This window comes from Diospyros lotus, chromosome 5 (assembly GCF_014633365.1).
Source record: "Diospyros lotus cultivar Yz01 chromosome 5, ASM1463336v1, whole genome shotgun sequence".
In the NCBI taxonomy this organism is placed as follows: Eukaryota; Viridiplantae; Streptophyta; class Magnoliopsida; order Ericales; family Ebenaceae; genus Diospyros; species Diospyros lotus.
The window spans coordinates 36,063,012-36,077,118 of NC_068342.1; the positions used below are offsets into that span (position 1 = coordinate 36,063,012).

At 36.4% G+C, this 14,107-nt stretch overlaps 1 protein-coding gene across 4 annotated transcripts; it reads left to right on the forward strand.

Annotated features, from left to right (window-relative positions):
- Positions 1-266: 266 nt before the first annotated feature.
- On the forward strand, positions 267-2,128 carry LOC127802526 (protein SHI RELATED SEQUENCE 3-like). 4 transcript variants are annotated; one of them, XM_052338371.1, is made up of 4 exons: positions 267-436; positions 596-674; positions 761-1,063; positions 1,497-2,128. In XM_052338371.1, the coding sequence occupies exons 3-4, from the start codon at positions 808-810 to the stop codon at positions 1,856-1,858; spliced, it is 618 nt and encodes a 205-aa protein (XP_052194331.1). In that variant the 5' UTR covers positions 267-436; positions 596-674; positions 761-807; the 3' UTR covers positions 1,859-2,128. The 4 variants fall into 4 exon arrangements, with proteins under 4 accessions (XP_052194331.1, XP_052194329.1, XP_052194330.1 ...); XM_052338369.1 differs by having other exon boundaries at positions 596-1,063; XM_052338372.1 differs by lacking the exon at positions 267-436 and having other exon boundaries at positions 580-674.
- The last annotated feature ends 11,979 nt before the right edge of the window (positions 2,129-14,107 follow it).

Sequence of the window (14,107 nt, forward strand, 5' to 3'; positions counted from 1 at the left end):
AAAAATTCTTAGTCACAGAGAATTGATGATGACTACTTTATTTTTTGTTTGTGGTCAGAATCACGTGTTTATATATGTTAAGAAGGAAAACAAATAATAATTAGGTGGTTGATAATTGTAAAAGCATGAAGCATCGATCATTACCATATATGTAATTAGCAGGTAATGTCTTGTAGAAATATCATTTATTTAAGGAAAGGGAAACCTTATAGGCAGGAGGAGGCTGTTATATCTTGACCCCGATGAACTCCAAATAATTAGTTCAACGAAAAGCTTTAATTATGTCTCCGATCTCAACATTAACGTACGCGCTCATGAAACACCCAAATTAATAGTTCTTGAAAATTAATCTGCACTGCTAGCTAGCTAGCTAGAGGATGAATGAATGGATGGAGCTGTACGTGTCATGATCATCTGTGTATTCTCTATTAATTCTGTAGGTACAATAATCGTCTTTCTTTCCAACATTAATTAATTTACTGTTAGTGGTTTTAAGTAGCTAGTTTGATTGATATATATCCTAGCTGGATTCAATGTAGTGCGTGTATCCTGATCGCTCATTTTAACCCTTTCTCTCCCTTTTTCTTCAAAATAGTTCATATTTTGGTGGCTCAAGGGCGCATCATCGGAAGGTGGAGTACGAAGAGAGCCATTAATTAGAGAGCAACCCAGAGGTTTAATTCCAACTTCAACAGTGCATCTCAATTTCCAGATCCACAACGTATATGAGGAGAATCTCATCAAGAATGGTAATTTCTAGATGATCACAACTGCTGGAAGTACCGAAGCTTTAATTAATTGCGGACGATGATGCGAGCAAGCTCAAGGTGCCAAGACTGTGGAAACAAGGCGAAGAAAGATTGTGTATACTTGAGGTGCCGAAGTTGCTGCAAAAGCCGAGGGTTTCGCTGCCAAACCCACGTCAAGAGCACTTGGATCCCTGTCTCCAAACGCATGAATAATTCTGTGATTCATCAACAGCGCCACACTGTTCAGCAACAGCAGCTTCAAAGACCAGTACTCGACCCTAGTAAACGACACAGCACAGAGATTCTCTCATCAGGTAAGGTTTCTCTCCACACAGATCCTCGATCTCTCTCTCTCTCTCTCTCTCTCTCTCTCTGCAGAGAGATTGCTAGAGAGAGAGAGAGAGCTGACATATTCTCTAGGTTTGAGGAGCCATATCATTTGCGTGCAATGAATTAGATTTCTAAGGTGAACAAACCCTAGCAGCGTTACCTTTGGAGTTACAGTCTCGAGTTCTCAAGTCACAATTACTGATCAGTTATTAAGTTTTAGATAAGATAATCTTAAAAAGTAAAAAACCCTAACAGCTTTCTCTCCCCTTTTGCTTTACTGTGGTTTTGCCTAGTTGGAAGGTGATTTGGAGGAAACATAGAAACAAGTGATCGTGAAACTACCCATAATCTGATCATTTCGACTGCAGCTAGCTTTGTTAATTTGTTTACCCAACCAGAATTTGTGTCATCTATTAGGACCGGAAGAAAGGAATTTGCCAGCTGAATTGCAGATTTTAGCAACATTCCGATGCGTTCAAGTGAGATCACAAGATAATGCAGTTGATCAGTATGCATATCAGACTGCGGTTAACATTGGAGGCCACATCTTCAAGGGAACTCTCTATGATCAAGGCCCCGAAAATCACTGCGAAGCCGGCGGGGAGAGTTCAGCAGCAGCAGCAGCCTTATTGCATCCGCCGAATCTCATCTCTACCAGTTTGAATATCACTACTTCTGCAACTACAGCTTGTACAGCTTTGCCTTCTGACTCTTACCCAAATGTCTTTAATGCATTGTTCATGCCTGGTACGCAATACTTTCCATTCCCAAAATCTTGAACAGCATTTGGAATTTTGTACTAGCTCTCTCTCTGAACATGTTGGCTAGGTTACATATCTCTAGCTAGCTACTTGTTTGTTAATAAAGAAGAGAAAATGGGGGGAGAGAGAGAGAGCAGTATATATTTTTGTTCCCAATTCCAATGAAGAATTATTTGAGGCTGTCGGCGATTATATATAAAATGTGTTGGGCGCGTTTGAATATAGGTCTGCAGTTTGTCTTGTTCTTGAATTTTGTATTGTTCTTCCCTTCCTTCTTGAATTCAACCTTTGATGATTACTGGTTGTTTATGACATTCGAAGCAACTTTTTGCCGATTATCTGTTTCCTTGCCGGCAGCTAGCGCAGTACCTTGCAAATCTTTATTCACATGGCTCAACAACTTGGATTTCATGATTATATATATCCTCTCTGGATATATATAGTTTTTAGTTAATTCATCCATGCATGGCCATTCAAGTCTTTCATTTCTCTCTCTCTCTAGATCTCTCTGATACATACGAATTAATTGATATGATATGCACAGATCGTCCTCAGATTGTTATTCTATACATATACATATATTCGTTAAGATTTTTTTTTATTATTGTTCTTGTTGTATATACAGTGGAAAATTGAACTCACATTGGGGTGTCCTCTTTACCTTCTTATATAGTTTGAGATGAAACAGCTGTGATATCGATCCCTCCTTCCTCCCATACAAAAACTAAATAAACCCGCATGCATTTTGAACAAGACAAAGAGTGCTCAAGCTACTTGATTGAGCTAGCTAGCTAGTTAAGCTTTCTGTGATGCTGCTGCAGCTTTTAAATTTTATCAAAGCCAAGACAATAATATTGGAGGGAATACTTGTACTGCCATAAAGTGGAAGCTAAACCCTTAGCATGAATTATATTTTATAAGTTGGGGGGAGGATTGAATGGGTGGGCATCTTGATTTTTGCTAGTCGATAGCAACTCTAAGCAGAAAAAGCAGAATTAAGGGTCTTATGTTTAATGTTAATTTTATGCCAAAGGAGCACTCACACTAACCAAAGGAATTAAAGATTGATACTCCTTAATGATACAACCTCGGAATATATCCTTTTTTGTACCTGAGATAAAAGGAACACTGGTGCAAAGATTATAATTAATATTGCATTTATAATCTAGTTTAATTTGCTTTCTATTTAGTACTCATCAGGTGCATGCATGCAACTAGACTAGAAGAATCTGGGTTTAGATGCCTTTTCCCATTTTGTCTCTCAAAGAAAATCTCTTCTTATTGAAGGAGAGTCGATACTTATTAGGGAGGGGGTCTGAGCATTTTGTAGTGACAAAGAGAGATGAGATGTTTTATACAGTTAATGAAGTGATGGTGATGTTTCTTTGAGTTATAATATTAATTAGTGATTATGTATAAGATCAAAAGAAGCTACTTTGGGAGAACCTCTAGAGGGGACCAGATTGCATCAACAGCTTTCGGGGAAGGATCGATCAATCTTAATTTGTTATAAGGTTTATCATATGGTGTTATTAGAATAAGTTGATCTTTGAACTTGTTAATTAGGGGATAAATTAATAATAAGGGTGCCTTTACAACTTACAAAATGTTCAGTGATAAAGGCATGCTATTCCCTCAAAAGGCTTTCTGAAGATGCTTTTTCTTCTTTTTTCTTTTTTTTTTTTTTTTTGTTTATTCCCATATCTCTGGAAAGAAAAATGTAATGATAGTTAACATGGATTGATGGTATGAAATATATATGTAGCAAGATTGTCATTATATGTACACACACACACACACACATTGGTGGCGTACTGATGCACGAGGATAGAACAATATTAATTTTTGTGAAGATTAATTGATTATTACTGTGGAAAAGAGATATTTGGCTCTAACAGCTTCCTTCTATGTTAAGCTATACGTACGTACAGGAGCTCCTTTTATATTATATTTAATAATTAAATATGCATGCATGCATATGGAATGGAGGCTGGAGCTGTTAATTAATTGTATCTTTATATATTTGTTCAATTGCGCAGTAAAACTTGCATATATTCTGCATAGTTTTGAATTTATTTCATCCAAAGCAGAGACAACCATCATCCATCCATCCCATCCCAGCTATGCACTACTTCTACTGGTTTAGCTTCTGAAGCTTAGCTACATACGTACAGATATATTAAGAACAGTATCTTATAATTAAGTCTGGAATATGGATTTGTATATATTTTAGCTAGAGTAGTGTGTGTGGGTGCAAGCAATTGATTGTCATTTCTTGTCATTAACCCCACCCATGACCCATGCATGAGCATGAGTGTCCATATATATATGAACTCAATCGGACAACAAATACAAAATACTAACCAAATTGTCGTATTTTTTTTTTAATTTCCCTCTTTGACTGTAAGTACAAATACTAGATCACGTACGTATTCTCCCTTTCTCTATTGCATTAATTTGGTAGCCAATGAGAGGGAGAGAGAGAGAGAAGAGGAGAGGAGAGGAGAGGTATTTGTGTTGACTGAGTGAGTGAGTGATTGGGAAACAATATATATAAGATGGAAGCATGGGACCAAGGTGGTTAAGGTTCTCATGCTTTCCCTCACCAACCATCCACGGGATGCAAAAAGCCAACAAAATTAAGCCGCAAAATATGCCCAAGTTTTTCATTTTTTTTATTAAAAATATATTTCAAAAAATATAGCATTTATTTTTTAAAAACCAACAAAAATATTTTTAATTCATAATATAAAGTTAAACAATTAAAATTTTATTATTAATAAAAACTAATTTTTTTTAATAAGAAATTAAATTAAAAATAAAAAACATTTCCTACTGGCTACAACTAAACAGACACTTGATTTTGAGGTTTAATTTGCTCTTTTTATTCCTCTCCCTTCAACTTGGAGCAGGGGCTTTTTGTTTATTGTATCTTTGAATTGTCTATTATAACTATATATATATATATATATGTGTGTGTGTGAGACTATTTTTCACATTTTATTGCATATTTATTCAACATAATACTATATAATCATGCAATTTTAAGTTAATAATGCAAATAAATGCACATATTTCGTACTTTGATTACATCTAAAAAAAAAAAAAAGAATCTTTATGCCGATGCGAGCTTCTTATTTGTGGCCGCAATGCACTTGAAAATATTTTACTTGCCACTGTCCCAAATATTTTTCTTTATTTTCCCTAAATTTTTTAAATTTTCTTCCTATTTTTTCTTATCTTTTTCTTTTCTTTATTTCATTTCAATTATTTGGTGCCTGTGTATCACGTGCCAAGCTCATACACCTTTACATTGTCTAGTTTAGAGTACTTTTGGAATGCCCTCTCTTGCGGGAGCCTCCGCCACTCACTTCACAATTTCGACAAAAGAGGTAAATTTAAATTTGATCTACAGTGATTACACAAGAAACGGATTCAAAATTGAGAATCTAGCCCGCCCGCCACTCTTTGCTGACCACTAGAACAAACTTAGAAAACATTTTAACACATGTTAAATGGCTACGTGTTCTTCAGTGCTCCATTATCACCCATGACCTTCTATTCTTCTTTTTTTTTTTTCTTTTTCTTTTTTTTCTTTTTCTTTTCTTCTCTTCGTTTCGTTTCGTTTCTTTTTTTTCTTTTCTTTCCTTTCCTTCCTTCCTCCAGGGAAAACAAGTTTGAAGTCAATGGAATTGATAATTGGTCGACAAGCTTTCCCAATGAGTTGAAATATTTTGACAACCCTTCTAAAATTCACTAATTTTACTGTGTTCCCTCTTTTTGTTTCCTTAATATTTTTCTCTTTTTCAAATCTATCATCGCCGTCCCTTCGTTCACCAAAAAACCGATCAAGAGTCTTGATTTTTGCTAGAAAAGCCACTAATGAAGACCAATTCTTCCGCCAAGCTCATATCTTTCTCAAATTTCAATTAAAACGCCTCATTTTTGTCTTATTCAAACTCTTAAAACCTTAAAAAAAAAAAAAAAATCCTCAATCGAATATGATCCATTCTATCCCTTATTTCCAACCAAACCATCCCTCTTTATACAGTCAATCTACCCGCTGGTGGAAGCGCAAGTTGCAGTTTTTTCAAAGTTACACTTTTATCCCTTAAATTTAGTAAATTCTAGTTTAGCATTTTTTTCATTTACTTTTGATATATTACACTTATGACTTTTGGAAATTATATATAAACTCACTATAATTTAACCTTTCCTTAAAAATTTCTGGGAAATTATGCAGAACCCGGACAATGTTTAAAAACTTACACTAAGGCCGCACGCTTTGAAAATTTAAATCAAATGCAGCCTCTTGACAAATTATCGAAATAACCTCAAATTGTACGAATTCGCCTTTAAGCCCATTTTTGTTTATCTACAATAATTGATCCTAATTTTTAAATTTATCTTAAAAATTCGAAGGATTCCAAATAAAGAAGTGAGAGGACATGTTCAGTTATAGAAAATATTTTTAATTTCTAACTCTAATTTTTCCAACGTACTATAACATTTTTGTTTCAAAAATTTAATAGCGTTTTCTTTCAAAAAAAATTTAAAAGGAAAAAAAGCATCCTTTCATAGTATAAAATTAAAAAATTGAATTTTTTATTTTCTGATTAAATCATTTCATAAACAATAAAAATTAAAAACTAAAAAATGTTCTCTACCACTAAACAGCCAGCAGCTTTTTGAAATTTTTGTTTGAAAAATTAAAAAAGCTCTTCATCTCTCTATTAACGATATATCACAGAGCCTGATAATAAAATATATATATATATATAAATTAAAAACAATAAATCTGCAGTAGGAACCGCATCGTACTTTTCTAATTTATATATAGTTTTGTATATATATTTAGTTTATATTGTTCATTAAAAATATATTTATATGTTTGTTTAGCTGTGTCAGAATCTTCTTAATCTATATGACAAGTCAACATTTAATTTTTTATGTGTAATTGAATATTACAAAATTAAAAATTTGATCTCAAATTAAAATTATGATAAAAGTTTTGAGTTTTTTTTTTTTAATTTACCTTAATAAAATATGTCGTTAATAAATATAAGCAACCCTTTTATTATCCAAACCAAAGCCATAATTTTATTGGTTTGGTTTGATTTTATTGTACCATTTAGAATTATTTGTTTTGATTTGTACTTTTTAAAATCATAATTTGTGGTTTGATTTCTACATTCTCTTAAATCAGGCTAAATTACAAACCCTAAAAATAAATGGCGTAACAACATCCTTAAAGAAATGTAAAAAATTACAAAGATTGGGGAGAGAGAGTGTGTGTGGTAGTTTTTATTACTTACAAGAACAATATAAATTATTACGATGATTTCCTTTTAATTTTTTTTTTCCTTGCATTAATATCAGATTCCTTTGTTTTCATTATTGTGAAGTTATTTGAATTATAAATCTAAATTTGTTAAAATGAAACGTATGGACACCCCATTACTATAGAAACATGTGACTACTGGTGGTAAAAACCTAACATTCAATTATAGATGTTGCTATGGGTGGGCTAGCCCATACCACACTAGAGCAGGCTAGCTATAAGGTGTGTCTAACGAGTTGGCCTGTATTATTTGTGAAGTGAAAATCTAACCTACAGCTATAGATGTCGACTAGACTTGCCCCGACTACTCATACCATGGCAATCCACTGTCAATGTCGAACCACTCAGCCTGCCATGCTTGGCCGATCAAAAATTGAATTTTATTTTTTAAATAAATTGTTAAATGTGTTGCAGCATTATCAAATTGCAAAAGCAAAACAATTGATGAAGGAAAGCATTCCCTGGCCTTGTAAAATGGATTATTACTTATAACGACACGGCAGGTATGAACTGAGTACCTCCCTTTTTACCTATGATGATAATTAAGGAAATAGAAGTTGTTTAAGGTTTATTGAGGAACTTTTGACCTCTCAACAACACAGGGTGTTTGAAAAAAACTGATAACATATTCTTTAAGAACTGACTTGGCTTTTTAAATAGCCTCGTCTACTGCAACGAACACCAACAAATAGAAAAAAACAGTTACAGAACCTCATACCCATCTAAATAGGAGGAGAACAGTTCTTCCCGTAATACTAGCGCAACTGAAACAAGATACATAAGACTTATTCAATAACTAGAAAATAATAAGAAAGAAATGAGGCACATAACAATGCCCTTCCCCTTAAAAATTAGCCTTGTCCTCAAGGCTATGGTTAGGAAACTACTTTTGCATAGCAGCAAGATTTCCCCAAGTCGCTTCTGCAGGTGAGAGTCCCTTCCAATGAATGAGAATCTCATCTTCATGTTTTCGTTGACGTCGATCAAGAATTGTCTGTGGTATAGGGAAAATGGTTCATGTATCCATTACAATCGCTGGAAGTTCACCTTGAACTGGATGCCTAGAGCTAATCTTTTTTTTTAAAAGAGAAACATGGAACACAGGATAAATTTTAGACTCTGTTGGCAATTTCAACTTATAAGAAACTACTCCTATTTTCTTTAGAATCATGGAGAGCCCATAATATTTTGGAGCTAGCTTGGCAGCTTTCCTTATTGCCACTGATGTATGTCGATAAGGCTGGAGTTTCAGATAAACTCAGTCTCCTAGTTCAAATTCTCGTTCCGTACGACGTTGGTCGTAAATCTTCTTCATACAAGACTGCGACTCCTGAAGAGTGACTCTCAAGTCTTTAAGAACTTGATCTCAAATCTGTAGTTGATGGTCCACAGACTCAACAACAGTAGCACCCGGAATGTAAGTCAACAAGGTAGGCGTAGCCCTACCATAAACAAGTTCAAAGGGAGTCGTTTTGATAGAGGAATGCCAGCTAGTATTGTAACAGTACTCTGCCCAAGCTAACCAGTTACACCATTCTTTGGGTCGCGAACTCGAAAAACACCTTAGATACATCTCAAGGGTACGATTCACCAACTCACTTTGGCCATCGATTTGCGAATGGTAGGCAGAGCTATAATTAAAAGTTGTACCATTCCACTTGAATAACTCTGACCAAAAGATGCTTGTGAAGGTGGGATCTTGATCACAAACAATCGATCTCGGCATCCTATGCATGGATTCCAGAGTGGAGAAATTGGAAGCAGATGTCAACTCTCTCACTATCGGTCAACAACAGATTCTTGACAAGTTGAATGAACTTTCTGTCCAGTTCAACACCAGAGCTAGTTCACAACCCACAAATGGCCAACCTAATCTAGAAAGTGAGAACTCACAGGCTCCGCTCCCGAATCCGACTCGGCACATGGGTGACACCAGCGAAACAGCACAGCAAGGATCGCACTATGCACCCCGATTTGTTAAACTTTATTTTTCGCGATTCAAGGGAGAAGAAGATACTACGAGTTGGTTTTGTAGAGTAAATCAATTTTTTGAATTCAATCACACCCCAGAAGCAGATCGAGTGGCTTTGGCATCCTTTCATTTGGAAGGAAATGCTCAATTATGGTACCAACTACTCAAACAGGAGAAGGGGGTATTGACGTGGACAGAGTTCCAAGATGGATTAGATCTTCAGTTTGGTGTTACTAAAGATCAAATTGCAACAGGTTGGTTCAGTTCGAGATTATCAGACTCAGTTCGAAAAATTGTTAGCTAAAGTAAGGTATCTTCCTCCTAACCGCCAAGTAAGTTGTTTCATCAGCGGCTTGAAAGAGCCCATAAAAGTCGATGTACTAGCTGGCTGCCCTGTAACCTTGTCAGCAGCCATCAATTTAGCTCGATTGTATGAAGCCTGCAATACATCACAGCGCCGACTAACAATAACAACAAACTTGAGAAAAAATTCTTTTCCTCAGCAGGAAGGGAAAAACAGCAACACCACTCTCCCGGTACGACGATTATCACCAACAGAACTGCAGGAACAACGTATGAAAGGTCTGTGTTACAATTGTAACGAGAAATTTGTTCCGGGTCATCGGTGTAAGAAGTTGTTCCTGATTGAACTCTGTGAAGCAGAAGGAGACGATGATCTAGTTATGGAAGAAGAGATATATCAGACATCCTTGAATGACATGCCGAAAATTTCCTTGCATGCTATTTCAGGATCACGAGCCCCAAAGACAATGAGAGTCAAAGGCACCATCGGACGCATATCCACCATTGTTTTGGTTGATTCGGGAAGCACTCATAACTTCATCAGTGAAGTTCTAGCAAAAAAGGTGGGCTTACAACCAATACAAAGAGGACAGTTTGAAGTAATGGTGGCATCCGATGAACGTTTATCTAGTCAAGTGAAGTGCAAAAGTATAAAGTTGCTCCTACAAGGAATTCCTATGTTTGTTGATTTTTATTTACTGCCTTTGGAAGGATATGATATTGTTTTGGGCACGCAATGGTTACAAACACTTGGTCCAATCTTGTGGGACTTTGCAAAATTACAGATGAAGTTCAAAGTAGCAAAGGCAGAGGTGATTTTACAAGGAGAGTCATGTCCGGCCAATCAAATAGTGGGGGAATTAAAATTCATCAAAGAGGCACGAAAAGGGTATAAAGGTATGTTGTTCCAATTATTTTCTCTGGAAAGTTCAAAACCTTCACAAGAAGAACAGTATCCATTTACTCACTTGCAACAGCTCCTAGACAAATTCCAAGATGTCTTTGAAGAACCAAACAACCTACCATCGCCTCGCACCCATGATCACAAGGTTCCATTAATACCAGGAAGTGAACCAGTCTGTGTAAAGCCATATCGATATCCATATTATCAAAAGACGAGATTGAACGACTTGTAGCAAAGATGCTTTCTACAAGAGTGATTAGGCCAAGTAACAGTCATTATTCTTCTCCTGTCATATTGGTTAAAAAACACGACGGCTCCTAGCGAATGAGTGTCGACTACCGTGCTCTCAATAAGATCACGATCAAGGATAAGTTTTCGATTCCTGTTATTGATGAGCTACTGGATGAGTTAAATGGGGAAAAAATATTTTCGAAGCTTGACTTGCGAAGCGGGTACCATCAAATTCGGGTAGTTCTAGAGGATACTGCTAAGACAGCTTTCCGTACGCATCATAGGCACTACGGATTTTTGGTAATGCCGTTCGGTCTCTCCAATGCACCCTCGACTTTTCAAGCCTTAATGAATGAGGTATTCCAAGAATATTTGCGTAAATTTATTTTAGTATTTTTTGACAATATTCTTGTTTATAGTCGTTCTTGGAAAGAACACCTACACCATTTGGAACTAGCCTTAACTATATTAAGAAGTCACCAGTTGTTTGTCAAGAGAGAAAAGTGTTAGTTTGGGCAGCGACAAGTCCACTACCTTGGCCATGTGATTTCTGATAAAAGGGTTGTCGTGGATCAAGACAAGATCGTCGCTATGGTTAATTGGCCTAAACCCCCCACCCCAAAAGCATTGAGAGGGTTCCTTAGGTTGACAGGTTACTATCGCAAGTTCATCAAGAACTACGGAAAGATCGCAGGGCCGCTGACTCGGATGCTTAAAAAAGACTCATTTCTATGGTTGCCTACAGCAGATACTGCTTTCTAGAATCTAAAATCAGCAATGACGCAAGCTCCTGCATTAGGTCTACCCAATTTTGCTCAAAAATTTATTGTGGAATGTGATGCCAGCGGTTCGGGGGTGGGAGCTGTATTGATGCAAGACCAACCGATAGCTTTTTACAATCAAGCGTTGCAAGGAAAACATTTACTGTTGTCAACATACGAGAAAGAAATTATGGCCTTAGTCTTGGTTGTACAACGGTGGACGTCCCTATTTACTTGGGCGACAATTCATAGTGAGAACAGACCACCATAGTTTGAAGTACCTATGGGCCCAAAGCATCACCACTTTAGCTCAACAAAGATGGTTATGTAAATTGATGGGGTTTGATTTCGTCATCGAATACAAGAAGGGGCCTGAAAATATTGTGGCCGATACTTTATCTCGAAGAGAAGACGATGCAAGGGAGGTAAAACTATCAAGCGAGTTAGCAGCAATCTCTCAACTAGTGTCAAATTGGGTAGCTGCAATCAAAGAAGAAATTAACTCTAAAACAGATTTACAAGACTTAGTTCAACAAATCCAAGGAGATGAAGCCGTGGGACCATGGAAGCTTGTTCATGGAATGATTTTTTTTAAAGAAAGAATTTATCTAGCTGCAGATTCATCATTAATCCCTGATATCATAGAGCAGTTTCATAACAACTCTCATGAAGGGTATCATAAAACCCTCAAGCGGATTCGGGCCAACTTTTACTGGACAGGAATGCAGAAAAAAATCAAAGAGTTTATAGCTGCCTGCGACATTTGCCAACGCCACAAGTCCGAACAACTTGCTTCAGCTAGGCTTCTCCAACCATTGCCAATTTCGAATCAGGTATGGGAGGATATATCAATGGATTTCATCAATGGTTTACCGGTATCTAAAGACAAAACTACAATTTTTGTTGTGGTTGATAGACTAACCAAGTACGCACATTTTATTCCATTGTCCCATCCATATACTATTGTTGGTGTTGCTGAGATTTTTTTTGAGAATATATTTAAATTGCATGGGATGCCGAGATCGATTGTTTGTGATCGAGATTCCCACCTTCACAAGCATCTTTTGGTCAGAGTTATTCAAGCGGAATGGTACAACTTTTAATTATAGCTCTGCCTACCATCCGCAAACCGATGGCCAAAGTGAGGTGGTGAATCGTACCATTGAGATGTATCTAAGGTATTTTTCAAGTTCGTGACCCAAAGAATGGTGTAATTGGTTAGCTTGGACAGAGTACTATTACAATACCAGCTGGCATTCCTCTATCAAAACAAGTCCCTTTGAACTTGTTTTTGGCAGGGCTCTGCCTACCTTGTTGACTTACATTCCGGGTGCTACTATTGTTGAGTCTGTGGACCATCAACTACAGATTCGAGATCAAGTTCTTAAAGACTTGAGAGTCACTCTTCAAGAATCGTAGTCTCGTATGAAGAAGATTTACGACCAACGTCATACGGAACAAGAATTTGAAATAGGAGACTGGGTTTATCTGAAACTCCAACCTTATCTACAAATAAGGAAAGCTGCCAAGCTAGCTCCAAAATATTGTGGGCCCTTTATGATTCTAAAGAAAATAGGAGCAGTTTCTTATAAGTTGAAATTGCCAACAGAATCTAAAATTCATCATGTGTTCCATGTTTCTCTTTTAAAGAAAAAGATTAGCTCCAAGCATCCAGTTTAAGGTGAACTTCTAGCGGTTGTAATGGATACAAGAACCATTTTCCCTATACCACAGGCAATTCTTGATCGACGTCAACGAAAACATGAAGATGAGATTCTCATTCATTGGAAGGGACTCTCACCTATAGAAGCGACTTGGGAAAATCTTGCTACTATGCAAAGGCAGTTTCCTAACCATAACCTTGAGGCCAAGGCTAATTTCTAAGGGAAAAGGCATTGTTATGTGCCTCCTTTCTTTCTTATTATTTTATTATTTTTTAGTTATTGAATAAATCTTATGTATCTTGTTTCAAGTTGCGCTAGTATTACGAAAAGAACTGTTCTTCTCCTATTTAGATGTGTAGGAGGTTCTATAACTGTTTTTTCCCATTTGTTGGTGTTCGTTGCAGCAAACGAGGGTATTTAAAAAGCCAAGTCAGTTCTTGAAAGATATGTTATCAATTTTCTTCAAATACCCTGTGTTGTTGAGAGGTCAAAAGTTCCTCAATAAACCTTAAACAACTTCTGTTTCCTTAATTATAATCATAAGTAAAAAGGGAGGGGTACTCAATTCATACCAAAGTGGTATCAGAGCCAATCCCATGGCCCCCAGTGCAAGTGAACAGCGCTGATACCACTTTGATATGAACTGAGTATCTCCCTTTTTACCTATGATGATAATTAAAGAAATAGAAATTGTTGAGGGGTTTACTGAGGAATCTTTGACCTCTCAACAACACAGGGTGTTTGAATAAAACTAATAACATATCCTTCAAGAACTGACTTGGCTTTTTAAATAGTCTCGTCAGCTACAACGAACACCAACAAATAGGAAAAAACGATTACAGAATCTCCTACCCATCTAAATAGGAGAAGAACTGTTCTTCCCGAAAAACTAGCGCAACTGAAACAAGATACATAAGACTTATTCAAACCCTAAACAAGATACATAAGACTTATTCAACAACTAGAAAATAATAAAATAATAAGAAAGAAAGAAAGCAGGCACATAACACAGACACAGCGGTGATTGTACTTCTTTTTAGCAACCAAACACAAACTTTAATAAGAGATGGAAGATTCACCTCCTCCTGTCC

Excerpts from the sequence above, each read along its gene's own strand:
- LOC127802526 (XM_052338369.1), top strand. The coding sequence starts at position 808 with ATGATGCGAGCAAGCTCAAGGTGCCAAGACTGTGGAAACAAGGCGAAG. Across the intron at positions 1,064-1,496 it reads CACAGAGATTCTCTCATCAG|GACCGGAAGAAAGGAATTTG; the intron begins GTAAGGTTTCTC and ends GTCATCTATTAG.